We start from the raw sequence: 18,795 nt of genomic DNA on the forward strand, positions 1-18,795 counted from the left end.
GCCCACTGTTCCAAAGATCTGACAGACACCAGTGGGGGGTAAAAGCTCACTGTACCCCTTGTTACGTTCCTCAAGGGTTCTAGTTTACAAAATGGTATGTCATGTGGGGGTTATTTTGCTGTCCTGGCACCATATGTGCTTCCTAAATGCGACATGCCCCCCCGAGCAAAATTTGCTCTCAAAAAGCCAAATATGACTCCTTCTCTTCTGAGCATTGTAGTTCGCCCGTAGTGCACTTCAGGTCAACTTATGGGGTACCTCCATACTCAGAAGAGATGTGGTTACAAATTTTGGGGGGTATTTTCTGCTATTAACCCTTGCAAAAATGTTAAATTTGGGGGGGAAACACACCTTTTAGTTATTTTTTTTTTACGTATGCAAAAGTCATGAAACCCCTGTGGGGTATTAAGGCTCACTTTATTTCTTGTTACGTTCCTCAAGGGGACTAGTTTCCAAAATAATATGCCATGTGTTTTTTTTTTTTGCTGTCCTGGCACCATAGGGGCTTCCTAAATGCGACATACCCCCGAGCAAAATTTACTCTCAAAAAGCCAAATATGACTCCTTCTCTTCTGAGCATTGTAGTTCACCCATAGTACACTTCAGGTCAACTTATGGGGTACCGCCATACTCAGAAGAGATGGGGTTACAATGTTTGGGGGGTATTTTCTGCTATTAACCCTTGCAAAAATGTGAAATTTGGGGGGAAACACACATTTTAGTGAAATTTTATTTTTATTTTTTTACATATGCAAACGTCGTGAAACCCCTTGTCACGATGCCGGCTGGCAGGTAGTGGACCCTCTGTGCCAGAGAGGGATTGGCGTGGACCGTGCTAGTGGACCGGTTCTAAGCCACTACTGGTTTTCACCAGAGCCCGCCGCAAAGCGGGATGGTCTTGCTGCGGCGGTAGTGACCAGGTCGTATCCACTAGCAACGGCTCACCTCTCTGGCTGCTGAAGATAGGCGCGGTACAAGGGAGTAGGCAGAAGCAAGGTCGGACGTAGCAGAAGGTCGGGGCAGGCAGCAAGGATCGTAGTCAGGGGCAACGGCAGAAGGTCTGGAAACACTGGCAAGGGACACACAAGGAACGCTTTCACTGGCACTAAGGCAACAAGATCCGGCAAGGGAGTGCAAGGGAAGTGAGGTAATATAGGGAGTGCACAGGTGATAACTCTAATTGGAACCACTGCGCCAATCAGCGGCGCAGTGGCCCTTTAAATCGCAGAGACCCGGCGCGCGCGCGCCCTAGGGAGCGGGGCCGCGCGCGCCGGGACAGAACAGACGGGGAGCGAGTCAGGTAGGAGAGCCGGGGTGCGCATCGCGAGCGGGCGCTACCCGCATCGCGAATCGCATCCCGGCTAGCAGCAGGATCGCAGCGCCCCGGGTCAGAGGACGTGACCGGGGCGCTGCAGCGGAGGAGGTGAAGCGAGCGCTCCGGGGAGGAGCGGGGACCCGGAGCGCTCGGCGTAACAGTACCCCCCCCCTTGGGTCTCCCCCTCTTCCTGGAGCCTGAGAACCTGAGGAGCAGACTTTTGTCAAGGATGTTGTCCTCAGGTTCCCAGGATCTCTCTTCAGGACCACAACCCTCCCAGTCTACTAAAAAAAAATTTTTTCCTCTGACCTTTTTGGCAGCCAAAATCTCCTTGACCGAGAAGACGTCCGAGGAGCCGGAAACAGGAGTGGGAGGAACAGATTTGGGAGAAAAACGGTTGAGGATGAGTGGTTTGAGAAGAGAGACGTGAAAGGCATTAGGGATACGAAGAGAAGGAGGAAGAAGAAGTTTATAAGAGACAGGATTAATTTGACACAGAATTTTGAAAGGACCAAGATAGCGTGGTCCCAACTTGTAGCTAGGGACACGGAAGCGGACATATTTAGCGGAGAGCCATACCTTGTCTCCAGGGGAAAAAACGGGGGGAGCTCTTCTTTTCTTATCCGCGAACCTCTTCATGCGTGAAGAAGCCCGTAAGAGAGAATTTTGGGTCTCTCTCCAAATAATGGAAAGGTCACGAGAAATTTCATCCACAGCGGGCAGACCAGAGGGCAAGGGGGTAGGGAGGGGGGGAAGAGGGTGACGGCCGTACACCACGAAAAATGGGGATTTGGAGGAAGATTCAGAGACCCTGAAGTTATACGAGAATTCGGCCCATGGAAGGAGATCTGCCCAGTCATCCTGGCGGGAGGAAACAAAATGTCGCAAATAATCACCCAGGATCTGGTTAATTCTTTCTACTTGTCCATTGGACTGGGGATGATATGCAGAGGAAAAATTTAATTTAATCTTGAGTTGTTTACAGAGAGCTCTCCAGAATTTAGACACGAATTGGACCCCTCTATCCGAGACAATCTGCGTAGGCAACCCGTGAAGACGAAAAATGTGTACAAAAAATTGTTTAGCCAACTGAGGCGCAGAAGGAAGACCAGGAAGAGGAATGAAATGTGCCATTTTGGAGAATCGATCAACGACCACCCAAATAACGGTGTTGCCACGGGAAGGGGGTAAATCAGTAATAAAATCCATACCAATCAGAGACCAAGGCTGTTCGGGGACAGGCAGAGGATGAAGAAAACCAGCGGGCTTCTGGCGAGGAGTCTTATCCCGGGCACAGATAGTGCAGGCTCGCACAAAGTCCCCAACATCCGTCTCCAGAGTTGGCCACCAATAGAAGCGGGAGATGAGTTGCACAGATTTCTTGATGCCCGCATGACCTGCGAGATGGGAGGAGTGACCCCATTTGAGGATTCCGAGGCGTTGGCGTGGAGAAACAAAGGTCTTTCCTGGAGGAGTCTGTCTGATGGAGGCAGGAGAAGTGGAGATCAGGCAGTCAGGTGGAATGATGTGTTGCGGAGGGAGATCAACTTCTGAGGCATCCGAGGAACGAGAGAGAGCATCGGCTCTAATGTTCTTATCGGCAGGACGAAAGTGAATCTCAAAATTAAATCGGGCAAAGAACAGAGACCACCGGGCCTGGCGAGGATTCAGCCGTTGGGCCGACTGGAGGTAGGAGAGGTTCTTGTGGTCGGTGTAGATAATAACAGGAAATCTTGATCCCTCCAGCAGATGCCTCCATTCCTCAAGTGCTAATTTAATGGCTAGAAGTTCTCGATCCCCGATGGAGTAGTTCCTCTCCGCTGGAGAGAAGGTCCTAGAGAAAAAACCACAAGTGACAGCATGCCCGGAAGGATTTTTTTGTAGAAGAACAGCTCCAGCTCCTACTGAGGAGGCATCAACCTCCAATAGGAAGGGTTTGGAAGGGTCAGGTCTGGAGAGCACGGGAGCCGAAGAAAAGGCAGACTTGAGTTGTTTAAAGGAGTCTTCTGCTTGAGGAGGCCAGGACTTGGGATCAGCATTTTTCTTGGTTAAAGCCACGATAGGAGCCACAATGGTAGAAAAATGTGGAATAAATTGCCTGTAATAATTGGCGAACCCCAAAAAGCGTTGGATAGCACGGAGTCCGGAGGGGCGTGGCCAATTTAAGACGGCAGAGAGTTTGTCTGGATCCATCTGTAGTCCCTGGCCAGAGACCAAATATCCTAGAAAAGGAAGAGATTGGCATTCAAACAGACATTTCTCAATTTTGGCATAGAGTTGGTTGTCACGAAGTCTCTGAAGAACCATACGGACATGCCGGCGGTGTTCCTCTAGATTGGCAGAAAAAATTAGGATATCGTCCAGATATACCACAACACAGGAGTATAATAGATCACGAAAAATTTCATTGACAAAGTCTTGGAAGACGGCAGGGGCATTGCACAGTCCAAAGGGCATGACCAGATACTCAAAGTGTCCATCTCTGGTGTTAAATGCCGTTTTCCACTCGTCCCCCTCTCTGATGCGGATGAGGTTATAGGCGCCTCTTAAGTCCAATTTAGTGAAGATGTGGGCACCTTGGAGGCGATCAAAGAGTTCAGAGATGAGGGGTAAGGGGTAGCGGTTCTTAACCGTGATTTTATTAAGACCGCGGTAGTCAATGCAAGGACGTAGGGAGCCATCTTTTTTGGAGACAAAGAAAAATCCGGCTCCGGCAGGAGAGGAGGATTTACGGATAAAGCCCCTTTTTAGATTCTCCTGGACGTATTCGGACATGGCAAGAGTCTCTGGGGCAGAGAGAGGATAAATTCTGCCCCGGGGTGGAGTAGTACCCGGGAGGAGGTCGATAGGGCAATCATAAGGCCTGTGAGGAGGTAGAGTCTCAGCTTGTTTTTTGCAGAAAACATCCGCGAAGTCCATATAGGCCTTGGGGAGACCGGTTACTGGAGGAACCACAGAGTTACGGCAAGGGTTACTGGGAACCGGTTTTAGACAGTTCTTGGAACAAGAGGACCCCCAACTCTTGATCTCCCCAGTGGACCAATCCAGGGTTGGGGAATGAAGTTGAAGCCAGGGAAGTCCAAGGAGAATCTCCGAGGTGCAATTGGGGAGGACCAAAAGTTCAATCCTCTCATGATGAGATCCGATGCTCATAAGAAGGGGCTCCGTGCGGAAACGTATGGTACAGTCCAATCTTTCATTATTTACACAATTGATGTAGAGGGGTCTGGCGAGACTGGTCACTGGGATGTTGAACCTGTTGACGAGAGAGGCCAAAATAAAATTTCCTGCAGAACCAGAGTCCAAGAAGGCCACTGTAGAGAAGGAGAAGGCAGAAGCAGACATCCGCACAGGCACAGTAAGACGTGGAGAAGCGGAGTAGACATCAAGGACTGTCTCACCTTTGTGCGGAGTCAGCGTACGTCTTTCCAGGCGGGGAGGACGGATAGGACAATCCCTCAGGAAGTGTTCGGTACTAGCACAGTACAGGCAGAGGTTCTCCATACGGCGTCGTGTCCTCTCTTGAGGTGTCAGGCGAGACCGGTCGACCTGCATAGCCTCCACGGCGGGAGGCACAGGAACAGATTGCAGGGGACCAGAGGAGAGAGGAGCCGAGGAGACGAAACGCCTCGTGCGAACAGAGTCCATATCTTGGCGGAGTTCCTGACGCCTTTCAGAAAAACGCATGTCAATGCGAGTGGCTAGGTGAATAAGTTCATGTAGATTAGCAGGAATTTCTCGTGCGGCCAGAACATCTTTAATGTTGCTGGATAGGCCTTTTTTGAAGGTCGCGCAGAGGGCCTCATTATTCCAGGACAATTCTGAAGCAAGTGTACGGAATTGTACGGCATACTCGCCAACGGAAGAATTACCCTGGACCAGGTTCAACAGGGCAGTCTCAGCAGAAGAGGCTCGGGCAGGTTCCTCAAAGACACTTCGGATTTCCGAGAAGAAGGAGTGTACTGAGGCAGTGACGGGGTCATTGCGGTCCCAGAGCGGTGTGGCCCATGACAGGGCTTTTCCGGACAGAAGACTGACTACGAAAGCCACCTTAGACCTTTCAGTGGGAAACAGGTCCGACATCATCTCCAGATGCAGGGAACATTGGGAAAGGAAGCCACGGCAAAACTTAGAGTCCCCATCAAACTTATCCGGCAAGGATAAGCGTATCCCAGGAGCGGCCACTCGCTGCGGAGGAGGTGCAGGAGCTGGCGGAGGAGATGACTGCTGAAGCTGTGGTAGCAACTGTTGTAGCATAACGGTCAGTTGAGACAGCTGTTGGCCTTGTTGCGCAATCTGTTGTGACTGCTGGGCGACCACCGTGGTGAGGTCAGCGACAACTGGCAGAGGAACTTCAGCGGGATCCATGGCCGGATCTACTGTCACGATGCCGGCTGGCAGGTAGTGGACCCTCTGTGCCAGAGAGGGATTGGCGTGGACCGTGCTAGTGGACCGGTTCTAAGCCACTACTGGTTTTCACCAGAGCCCGCCGCAAAGCGGGATGGTCTTGCTGCGGCGGTAGTGACCAGGTCGTATCCACTAGCAACGGCTCACCTCTCTGGCTGCTGAAGATAGGCGCGGTACAAGGGAGTAGGCAGAAGCAAGGTCGGACGTAGCAGAAGGTCGGGGCAGGCAGCAAGGATCGTAGTCAGGGGCAACGGCAGAAGGTCTGGAAACACTGGCAAGGGACACACAAGGAACGCTTTCACTGGCACTAAGGCAACAAGATCCGGCAAGGGAGTGCAAGGGAAGTGAGGTAATATAGGGAGTGCACAGGTGATAACTCTAATTGGAACCACTGCGCCAATCAGCGGCGCAGTGGCCCTTTAAATCGCAGAGACCCGGCGCGCGCGCGCCCTAGGGAGCGGGGCCGCGCGCGCCGGGACAGAACAGACGGGGAGCGAGTCAGGTAGGAGAGCCGGGGTGCGCATCGCGAGCGGGCGCTACCCGCATCGCGAATCGCATCCCGGCTAGCAGCAGGATCGCAGCGCCCCGGGTCAGAGGACGTGACCGGGGCGCTGCAGCGGAGGAGGTGAAGCGAGCGCTCCGGGGAGGAGCGGGGACCCGGAGCGCTCGGCGTAACACCCCTGTGGGGTATTAAGGCTCACTTTATTCCTTGTTACGTACCTCAAGGGGTCTAGTTTCCAAAATGGTATGCCATGTGGGGGATTTTTGCTGTTCTGGCACCATAGGGGCTTCCTAAATGCAACATGCCCCCCAAAAACCATTTAAAAAAACGTACTCTCCAAAATCCCCTTGTCGCTCCTTCGCTTCTGAGCCCTCTACTGCGCCCGCCGAACACTTTACATAGACATATGAGGTATGTGCTTACTCGAGAGAAATTGGGCTACAAAAATAAGTATACATTTTCTCCTTTTACCCCTTGTAAAAATTCAAAAATTGGGTCTACAAGAACATGCGAGTGTAAAAAATAGAGATTGTGAATTTTCTCCTTCACTTTGCTGTTATTCCTGTGAAACACCTAAAGGGTTAAAACGCTGACTGAGTGTCATTTTGAATACTTTGGGGGGTGCAGTTTTTATAATGGGGTCATTTGTGGGCTATTTCTAATATGAAGACCCTTCAAATCCACTTCAAACCTGAACTGGTCCCTGAAAAATTGTGAGTTTGGAAATTTTGTGAAAAATTGGAAAATTGCTGCTGAACTTTGAAGCCCTCTGGTGTCTTCCAAAAGTAAAAACTTGTCAATTTTATGATGAAAACATAAAGTAGACATATTGGAAATGTGAATTAAAATAAACATTATTTGGAATATCCATTTTCCTTACAAGCAGAGAGCTTCAAAGTTAGAAAAATGCAAAATTTTCAAATTTTTCATCAAATTTGGGGATTTTTCACCAAGAAAGGATGCAAGATACCACAAAATTTTACCACTATGTTAAAGTAGAATATGTCACGAAAAAACACTCTCGGAATCAGAATGATAACTAAAAGCATTCCAGAGTTATTAATGTTTAAAGTGACAGTGGTCAGATGGGCAAAAAATGACCGGGTCCTGAGGTGTAAAATGGCTGGGTCCTTAAGGGGTTAATAAATGTCTAGTGATGGATGCATTATATACCTCTCAAATAGCAACAGGTAGTGGAATAATGGTTAGATTGATATAGTCACAAGTTAGGGATCCACTGTAAGGTCCACAGTGTGTGATAGTAAAAATGTGAACATTCATCGGTGCACTGCAGCACTCACCATCTGTAGATTCTCCGCATGTAAAGGTCGCGCAATGTCCTCTTGATGGAGCGCAGAGTGGGTAGATGGATGTCTGCGTGTCTGGAGCCTTTGGTGGTTATTCCATGTAGAGGCACAGAGTGGCATCTGGCCAGAGCTTTGGAAGGTGGTATAATGAGTTTCGAGAAGCAGCATCCTCGTGCAGTAGAACAGAGGTATGTGCGCAGAAATGAAGAATGAAGTCTATTTGCGAGGTGGTATGGGGTCCTAAAAATTTCCAACGCGTTTTGGGGAATCCCCTTCTTCAGTGGCGATTATTAAATCTTCACTTTGCATGACTGGTGAGTGCTCGGTACCATCTTCTTTTACTAGTGACTTTACCCTACCACATGCACCTCCACATACTCCACGGTAGTGCCGACACATCTACTATATTGTATCCTGGTTTTGATGTCCTCTATTCTGATAATAGGGACACTCTGGAGCTGTATGTATCTGTTACAGTTCTCTGATGAATATCTAGGGTGTTACTATAGGGGGTACAGAGGTAGAAGTTGCATCAGGGTCCTGGGACTGAAAGGGCCCCAAGGCACCTTATCCCTAAAAGAAGACACCAGTAGTATAAATGATACATGATAGACATGAACTTTGTTATAGATTATAGATTTTGCATTGGGGCTGACAAAATGCAAGTTCCAGCTCTGTGCACCCCTTTCTGTGATGTACATATTTCCAGCTCATCCCAGTACAGATCAGGTGCTTGGATCCGCACTAGCTTGATGCGTCAAATGAAGTGCAAGGAATGATCTTGATCCAGCACTTTCAGTCTTTATTTAGTCTATTTAAAATGCTGTGCGAGTGGAATAAACAATCTGGACGCGTTTCAAGTACATCCGAACTCTTTATTACTGATGCGTGTGCATTAGAAACGCATCCAAAATTTGTAATTCACTCGGCACATTGGTGCATTGTATTACATTTAAGTGCAGGATCAAGATTGTTACTTGTACAAATTTTGTTTTGCCTGAAAAAAAACCCTCCATAATGCAATTTAGTTTTTTGTGCCCCCCCCCCCAAAAAAAAAAAAAAAAAAAAAAAAAAATATATATATATATATATATATATATATATATATATATATATATATATATATGAATTGTTTGTATTACTATAGTTGTTTTTATGTGGAGTTTATTTCAACCTGCATTTTTATTCATGTAAAACAAGGGTTTCTGTACATTTGTTCAACATTTTGGACAAAAATGCTGTGTCTTTTTCCAGCCCTATAATAATAATAAATGAAACACAATGCATCACACTCGAAAAAATGTCATCCACCTATTGGTTGTTTATTTTGTTATTTTATTAATAATAAAATAGTCCTGCCACAGACTTTATAATACTCCAATTTTGCTCCATTTTGATGGTTAAGAGTCAGCAGTACATGGGAAAGCACTGTGGTCAGACTGAAAAAAATTCCACAACTTCCACTGTAGAATACTGCAGCTGATAAATACTGGAAGGATTAAGATTTTTTTATATAAATAATTTACAAATCTGTTTACCTTTCTGGAACCAGTTGATTTGAAAAATATTGTTTTCCACTGGAGAACCCCTTTAATGTTCAATTTGTGATCATGATGCACCTGTTGTTTGTACCCCATAATTGTAAGCGCTGCGGAATCTGTAGGCGCTATATAAATACAATTATTATTATTATTATTATTACCTGTTTATGCTTGACCACATTCTTCTCAAAGTTTTCTAATAAATTATGATGGTAAAAGCTCCAGAAACATAACATAAATTAAAGAACCAGTGAGATGGCATTCATCAAACCACATTTTTGGGGAAAAAAAAAAAATTCTTAATATAGATCTGTTGATCTAAAACAGGTAAGCAGAAGATCTGAGATCAAAAAGTTGACTCTAGGGAAGTAGGCAGCTTGTAGAGATCTAAAAACTGCCCATGACCATGATTTTTCATTGAATTTTTTTGAGGAGAAAGAAAAGACCATGAAAGTTGCATTGGTGTTATGCAGCTGATCATTCAGGGGTTATCCCCAAAGGGGAATAACAAGCTGATCATTCGAAAAGGGGTTGAATGGTGGGAGCTTCACTGATCACTAGAAAAAAAGTCAATTGTCCCTGGAGTGAATGTAGGGCTAGAGCACATGATCGGTCACAATTTTATTCACTTTCTCTTGGACTTTTGAACATGGTTCTGAGTTGTGGACTCTGCTGTTTGGAAGTTCCATAGACAATAAATGGAAAAGTGGGGGAAAATGAACAGTTCTACACCATTCACTCACAGGACATTTGACCCCCATTCTCAGGATCAAAGGGAATCCCAACAGGTGGGCCCTCAATGATCAGCCAGTTATCCTTTATCCTATGGGAATACCTTTTAATCTTGGAATAACCCATTTAAGTAGTTTTTGATATAGACCAAAGGTCTACTTTAACTCCTTAAGGATGCAGGGTTTTTCCATTTTCATTTTTTCCTCATCACTTTCTGAAAATCAAAACACTTTCAATTTTGCACATAAAATTCCATTTGATGGATTATTTTTTGCACCACCAATTCTACTTTGCAGTGACATTAGTCATTTTACCAAAAATTCCACGGCGAAACAGAAAAAAAATTCATTGTGCGACAAAATTTAAGAAAAAAATAATAATTTTGTAAATTTTGGGGGCTTCCGTTTCTACGCAGTACATTTTTTGGTAAAAATGACACCTTCTCTTTATTCTGTAGGTCCATCCGGTTAAAATTCTACCCTACTAAGGCTGGGTCCACACTACGTTTTGTCCCATACGGGAGCGCATACGGCAGGAGGGAGCTAAAACCTCGCTCTCCCGTATGTAACCGTATGCGCTCCCGTATGTCATTCATTTCAATGAGCCGACCGGAGTGAAACGTTCGGTCCGGTCGGCTCATTTTTGCGCCGTATGCGCTTTTACAACCGGACCTAAAACCGTGGTTGACCACGGTTTTAGGTCCGGTTGTAAAAGCGCATACGGCGCAAAAATGAGCCGACCGGACCGAACGTTTCACTCCGGTCGGCTCATTGAAGTGAATGACATACGGGAGCGCATACGGTCACATACGGGAGCGCGAGGTTTTAGCTCCCTCCTGCCGTATGCGCTCCCGTATGGGACAAAACGTAGTGTGGACCCAGCCTTATATAGGTTGGATTTTGTCGTACTTCGGAAAAAAAATCATAACTACATGCAGGAAAATGTATACGTTAAAAATTCTCATCTTCTAACCCCTATAACTTTTTTACTTTTCCGCATATGGGCCGGTTTGAGGGCTAATTTTTTGCGCTGTATTCTGAAGTTTTTATAGGTTTATATTGATCAGACTTTTTGATCGCTTTTTATTCTTTATATCATGATATAAAAAGTGACCAAAAAAACGCTATGTTGGACTTTGGAATTTTTTTGCGCGTACGCCATTGACCGTTTGGTTTGATTAACAATATATTTTTATAGTTCGGACAGTTACGCACGTGGCGATACCACATATGTTTTTATTTACAGGGGAGTGATTCAAACTTTTATTAGGGATAGGGTTAATCCCATAGGGGGCTATAACACTGAACACACTGATCTTTTACACTGATCCCTGCAAAGCCATAGCTTTGCATGGATCAACGTTTTAGGGGCTCGATTGCTCAAGCCTGTAGCTCAGGCTTGGAGCAATCATACGCTGATTGGATGCAACAGAGCAAGGTAAAGGGGTCTCCGCTCGCGTCCTAGCTGATCAGCCTGACTGAGCTGCCGGAAAGCATTTACTTTAATTTCAGACGCAGCGGTCAACTTTGATTGCCGTGTCTAAAGGGTGTGACCCCGTTTTAAACATCGGGATCAGGCGTAGGACGTACAGGTACGCCCTACATCCTGAAGGAGTTAAGTAAGGGTCCCCTTATCCAAGTCTGCCATCAGGTGAAGGTCCGGTTGAACACCAGTTTACACCTAGCCGCCCAGGAAGAATGAGGCGCTGCCGGTTTCAGAAAATTATTATTATCCCAATTATAAGTCACAGGGTAAAACTAGTGTGGAGGATGTAAATCTAAATCTCTAAGGATGACCTAAATATTATACTGCCACACACTGTACCCCTGAATATTATACTGTTACACACCGTACCCCTAAATATTATATTGCTGCACACCATGCCCCTGGTTTAATACTCCAACACACTGTGGTCCTGAATATTATTCAGCCACACACTGTGCCCCTGGTTATAATATTGTCAAATGCCACATGCTGTGCCTCCTAAATATATTGCTAAATACTATGCTCTGAACCCGAATTGTGTCACTGTGCCAGGAATGTACTGTGCCACTGTGCCCCCTAATGTACTGTGCCACTTCAAACTTAAATCATAGTTTCCCAACCTGTGACTTTCCAGCTGTTGCAAACTACAACTCATGCCAGGCAGGAGGTCATGATGAGACCTGGAAAGCTACAGACTGGGGAACATGGCTGTTCATCTGAAGCTTCCCCCCTGTTCTAGGTCCTGTGCTGATCCACTACTCTGACCTCTTCTAGTCAGGCCTGACCAGAGCAGAATGATGCTGTCTGCATCATAGAAGAAGCACATTGTCATACAATTTCCATATGCCGAGGCAAGGAAAGTGCCTAGGGAACTCTGCCAAGAAGGACATCATTAACCAGTTGATGCACCAGCATCTGCTTAATTTTTGTTAAGACTGTATCCATTATATCATTAGCAATCACTCATTTCCTTTTTGGCTTGTCCTGCGAACACTGTTCATATGATTATACAGGCAAAAAAATATTCTAAAAGTAACTGCCAACAGTTCACAAATAGACAAGTTAATTTGCCGATTTACATGTTAAATACATTTCACATTACAAAAGACGCAACCTTATTTTCCAATCCTTTTTTTCCCTTTAGCTCCGGAAGGCGGTAATGGACCATATCTCAGATTCTTTCTTGGAGACAAATGTTCCCCTGCTGGTTCTTATTGAGGCTGCGAAGAGTGGTAATGAGAAGGAAGTGAAAGAATACGCCCAAGTGTTTCGCGAACATGCCAACAAATTGGTTGAGGTAAGCCTTTGTTTTACATCAAAAGATCACCTTTCATGTATCTTGTAAGGTATTAAAGCGGAAGACGTGCCTAATGTTGGGAAAATGAGCGGAGCCAAGTTAGCTTTCAAGTTTTTTCATTGTTGTAGTAAAGAGAATGCTCTTGTTATTTTCACGTGTTGAAGTTATTGCCATTTTTGGATACATATAAAAATAGAACATTTTTATTCTAGTTTAAAAGTAGAAAGTAACCGGCGTAGGAGCATTTACTCATTCATTAGCTGATCACTGGCCCTTTTACACGAGTCAATCATTGAGAATGGTTCCTAAAAACGCTTTATCACCCCATAAGTGGTCCATGCAAAAGGACCTTTGTTCCTGTTTGGCACCTTTCCTTACATGTTTTTTTTTATTTTCTGAAAGTTAATTTCTTCTGCAATCTACATTAGTCTATCTTATAGCTACCGGTATAAAATGCTATCTTTTTGTAAGCACTTCTTTATATTAAGCTACTCTATGTATAGTCACCAGCACAAGAGATAAAGTGGTTATTATACAAACAAAATCATATCCTAAGGAAGGGATTTCCAACCATTGCCTCACCAGCTTTAGTAAAACAAAAACTCCTATCCAATGGTTGTGTGTGCATGCTGAGCATGGAGATCATGGAACGAAAGGGTAGCCTCAAGAATAGGCATAATTATTGCAATGGTTGTATGATGTTACTGCTAATGGGGCTTTCTACTGCTGGTACCTATCGCAAGCTTCAGCAGCAAGATATGATTAAGGCTCCTAGGCAATCTTGTAGCCCTAGACTTGCTCTGAGTCAAATGTAAGGTTTATTGGACTTCTGGAAAGGTATAAACTGATTGCCTCAGTCTTGGAGCAAGTCTTAGGCTACAAGATTGCCTGTGAGCTTTAAACACATCCTGCCACTGGCGATCATGACAGGTACTCTTAAGCTGCCTTGAAAATAGTCATTACTTACCATAATTTCCTCCCAAGATACTTCACCACTGATGTTTCAATGGTTCCATTCCACACAGATCAGTGTTTTCTAGGAATGCTCAATCACTGGCAGAGGCAAGTCACCACTGAGGTCAGTGATTGGCTAAGGCTAAGTACAGATTGTGCTCTGACCCGTTAAGAGTCCGTTTGCTCTTTTTTTATAGCATTAAAATGACCATTAACAGGTCATAGCACAACTGACACTGCCAGGTCCTGATGGACTATGTTAACTTAATTGGGGTTCATTGGGTGCCTGGTATTTTACTAGAATTGAGTGGTGGAAATTGGACTTACGGTATTTTATTTTCTGGTCAACTCCATCCTTCCAATGGACTGACTGATGGTGGCAGTGTGAAGTGGAGGATCTGCTAAGGTATTTTCAAGGCAACCTAAGCCTTTATATTTGTTTCCACTGCTGGACATGGTTAACTCGGTTTAACCAGTTTTTTAACATTTCAATTTAGCATTCTTCCTGTAAGAAAAAGAAGAAGAAAAAAACACATCCATTACTAAACTATTTTTCTCTCGACAAAATTAGTGTAAAATGGTAAATTTACTGCAAAGTATAAAACTAGACTGAGTCGGCTAAATGGAGACACAATTATGTGGAGATGGGGATTTTGCTTGCCATTTAGAAAGAGAAATAAATGCATTTTCTGAGATAAATACACTGAAAACGTAATTCTACTGCACAGTTAGGATTTATCACAGACTTGTATTAGCTCGAACCATCTCAAAATATTATTTATCAGAAGGTGATATGTTGTGAAGTTTTAAGCACCGTTACTACAGTAATTGGTCTATCATTTATGTTGGTTTGTAAAACATCTGATCCTCGGTCTGGGAATTATTAAAAATTATTAAGATTTAGGCACTAAGATTTCATTATCGGCTCAGATACCTACCTGCTACATCAAGTGATCCATCAGTTCTAAAAGTAAAGGTTTAATGGAATTGCCTCATAGATATAACTTCTATTCACATGCCCTTTTTGTACATATGGACATTATATCTTTTAAACAAGATGGAAACTGCTCAGTAAAAGGAATTCCCGTTCTGGTGCACTCTACCTGTCCACCAAAATGGTCAGTCAAAGTAGTACACTACACATGTATTGATTGGGTGTCTGGTAGCACCTCTCTTCTATAAAGTAAAGTGCTACATGTCCTGTGCTGCTTTTTACTTGTGACAATATGAGCCTTCTCTCTGTTGGACAGGCCAGGTGAGGTCAGGTCCATTTTGTTAATCTGTTGCACTGTGTGCTCACAACCCACAAACCAGGCGACAAGGGGACAGGTTTAGTACAAGCCCAGTCACAAAGGAATCCTGCTCTTTAATGTCTCTTTATGAACTCCATGAGAAACAGCAGCAGCATGGAGAACATTATAAAGCAGTCCTGAGCAGTTGTAAATCAAGACCTTGGGAAATAGCTAATATTAACCATATTCTCTTGTGTAGTTTTTTTGCAATCTCTGTTTGCTTCTTGTTATCACCTCTGAGTTCTCCTCCCATCTTCCTCCTTGTCCATCGCCTCTATATAGATTTATATGGCCAGTATGTGAAATGATCCCTCAGGGGGCTGGGAATGAGTCTGATATTTATTAAAATTCTACATTTTTGAAAGCTGCAACTGGATTGGTGACAATATCTCAAAACAGTATAGAATCTCTAGACAGTAAAAAAAATAGCTTTTGCAAATTTTGTAATAGGGGCAAGGGAGACATCTCAAATTATGTCACATCAGTTGTCTGGCATACAGAAATTGCTAATTTTCGGATGTTCCATTATTTATATTTATATTCCATACTGCACTTTTGGCAAGTAGGCAGAACTTCACTTGAGGTCATAGGTTCAAGTAGGTTTCAGCTTGTGGCTCACTGTCATGGCTCATATATTGATGTGTCCACCCTTAACTTTTTATAGATTTCACCAAAGGCTCCAATATCTTATGATACAAATTCAAAATATTGTTCCAAGATGAGAGCAAAACCCTCAACTGGCTGCAATACACAACACAACCACTGGTGGCCACATTAGCATAAACATCTTACAACAGAGTGTGAATCATGCCAGTTTTAAAGTTGGGTATCTTTTGCCGCTCTTCTTTAGATATGTTGAGCCAAGAGTGAAGGTGAGGAAGGACAGATCTATAAGTAAAAAAAAAAAAAAAAGTTTATAAAGGAGAAACAAATCCACAATACATAGAGTTTTAGAAGAATGGCCAGTTGGGCCTATATTTCTTATTGATGTCAAAAGGGCTTTCTTTTGGGTCCCTAGTACTCACAGCAAAAAGTTGATCCAGCTTACCCTGCAAAGTAGTTTACTGACCACTGCACAAATCCCGTATCCATGATCGCAGGGCTTGGAGACACCATCCAAGAAAATATGTGATGGATTCAACAGATGCAGTTAAAACTTTTACTTCTTTATTATGAGTCCATGCAATACAGACATAAGCTCAGCTGCCAGAACACCAACACATTTTTGGTGCCTAAGCGCCTTTAATTGTGGTCATGATTAAGGGTGCTTGGGTGCCAGAAACGTGACAGTGTTCTGCCTGATTTTTGACAGAGGCCTCAGTATTTATTTCTTCTTTCTTTGACCCTCTTTAAGCAGTGCATCCATTGCTCATAGCCAATAAGATCCTTAGGTAAATGAAATATATATACATTATAGTTGTGGGTCGAATTTCCCTTTTCCTATTTGTGGAAAAAATCTTCCTTGTTAATATCCGCTAGAAGCGATGAAATGTTAAATATATAAAACATTATTGGCGGCAATTAAGCAGAATGTATCGGGCCGCGTAGCTTGAGAAATGACTGGCCAATTCTCACCGGATGTAGCCACCTACGTTGAGGGATAAGTTGACAGATGACTCTGTAGCTCTGCTCTGTGGCAGCATGGCAGGATCAGCCTGTGCGAGCTTCCCAAGAGTAATATATGTTAAAATGCTCTCTTTTATATTAGTTGCCTATTCACCAAGGCAGGCCCAGAACTAGTAATCATAGCTCCAAGCCTCGGCTACAGTCCAGTACATCATTTCTATAGCTACAGTATTAAATGGCAAATTTACAAGTTAGCATTTTAATTCCTCCTGTGAAATTACTTTTTTCAGCTAGCAGGTTATGATTCCTTTGGAGTCCTATTTCTTTGTCCAAGCCCCCTTCATATTTAAATTAGGATTTTTTTTTTTTACTTTTATTTCGGAATTTTCTCTAATGATTCCACTTGCCTTAAATATTGCAGATACCCATTCCGCTTGTTTTGATGAATCTAGGCTTTGTTTGTAGTTGAGAGGTAATTATCAACTATTTGTTTCTGTTTAACTTATTTCCTATTTATAAGATGATAACTCGAAAAATAAAAAAATCTTGTCTAAAAACCGGAGCCCTGAGACAAGCAAATAAATCATGTTTGTTTGGTAATGATGTCTGCCACACTCTGGAGGTAGATTTAAATGATTTGTGAGCCACTGGTTTCTTAGCAGCGCATTTCTTTGACAATAATAATAATAACGCAGAAATGCCCGTGTTCCTGTCAAGAACTTCAAGTTTCTCTTTTGTTGTAGATGAAATGCCACAGAATAATCATTAAGACGTGTGCGAAACGTGTAAGGTACATGGGTTTAAGTCATGACAGTAATCGGTTTGTAGGCTGTATGTTGGAATTAATACTTTGTCGTGTATGAGCATAGGGGGTTGAGAACATTATAGAAACTTTACTTTATTTTCATGACAAGATAAGTAGTCCTAAAGGGATTATCTCAAGATTAAAAGTTATTCTTTATCTTGTAGCCCAGATCAGAGGAGGTCCAACCACTAGGACCCCAGATTATCCCAACAATGGAGGACAAATATCCCCTGAGTAAATAGAGCAGCAGCGTTTATGTCTGGCTACTGCTTATTTACTTTCTGTGGGCCTTTTGAACTTTGTTGAGCTATATGTGGCTATGTTTGTGTTACATATGTGTATATATACAGTCATGGCCGTAAATGTTGGCACCCCTGAAATATTTCAAGAAAATGAAGTATTTCTCACAGAAAAGGATTGCAGTAACACATGTTTTGCTATACCCATGTTTATTCCCTTTGTGTGTATTGGAACTAAACCAAAAATGGAAGGATAAAAAGCAAATTGGACATAATGTCACACCAAACTCCAAAAAATGGGCTGGACAAAATTATTGGCACCCATAACTTAATATTTGATTGCACACCCTTTGGAAAAAATGATTGAAATCAGTTGCTTCCTATAACCATGAATAAGCTCCTTACACCTCTCAGCCGGAATGTTGGACAACTCTTCATTTGCAAACTGCTCCGGGTCTCTCTTAATGGAAGGCGCCTTTTCCCAACAGCAATTTTAAGATCTCTCCACAGGTGTTCAATGGGATTTAGATCTGGACTCATTGCTGGCCACTTCAGAACTCTCCAGCGCTTTGTTGCCATCCAGTTCTGGGTGTTTTTTGATGTATGTTTGGGATGATTGTCCTGCTGGAAGAATCAAGATCTCGGACACAAACCCAGCTTTCTGACACTGGGCTGTACGGTGCAGCCCAAAATCTGTTGGTAATCCTCAGATTTCATGATGCCTTGCACACATTCAAGGCACCCAGTGCCAGAGGCAGCAAAACAACCCTAAAAACAACCTCCACCATACTTCACTGTAGGTACTGTGTTCCTTCCTTTTTCCGTTTTTAGTAAACAGTAGAATGATGTGCTTTACCAAAAAGCTCTATCTTGGTCTCATCTGTCCACAAGACGTTTTCCTAGAAGAATTTTGGCTTACTCAAGTTCATTAAGGCAAATATAGTCTTGCTTTTTTATGTCTCTGCGTCGGCAGTGGAGTCCTCCTGGGTCTCCTGCCATAGCATTTCATTTCATTGAAATTATCGACGAATAGTTTGCACTGACACTGATGCTCCCTGAGCCTGCAGGACAGCTTGAATATCTTTGGAACTTGTTTGGGGCTGCTTATCCACTAGCCGGACTACCCTGCATTGACACCCTTCATCAATTTTTCTCTTCCGTCCACACCCAGGGAGATTAGCTACAATGCCATGGGTTGCAAACTTCTTGACAAAGTGGACAAAGGCAAATCTAGAAACGTTGAGATTGATGATATTTTTTTGACAATTTTGGTTCTCAAGTCCTCAGACAGTTCTATTTTCTGTTGTCCATGCTTAGTGTAGCACACACAGACACAATGCAAAGACTAAGTGA

General features: G+C 43.7%; 1 protein-coding gene across 1 annotated transcript in view; it reads left to right on the forward strand.

Moving 5' to 3' along the window:
* CTNNA2 (catenin alpha 2) overlaps positions 1-18,795 on the forward strand; it is a 2,092,931-nt gene that overhangs the window by 1,571,346 nt on the left and 502,790 nt on the right. The window contains exon 9 of the mRNA XM_056553837.1: positions 12,434-12,586. Coding sequence (XP_056409812.1) covers positions 12,434-12,586 — 153 coding nt within the window. The remainder of the gene's footprint in view (positions 1-12,433; positions 12,587-18,795) is intronic.

The sequence above is a fragment of the Hyla sarda genome, chromosome 1, assembly GCF_029499605.1.
Source record: "Hyla sarda isolate aHylSar1 chromosome 1, aHylSar1.hap1, whole genome shotgun sequence".
Classification (NCBI taxonomy): Eukaryota; Metazoa; Chordata; class Amphibia; order Anura; family Hylidae; genus Hyla; species Hyla sarda.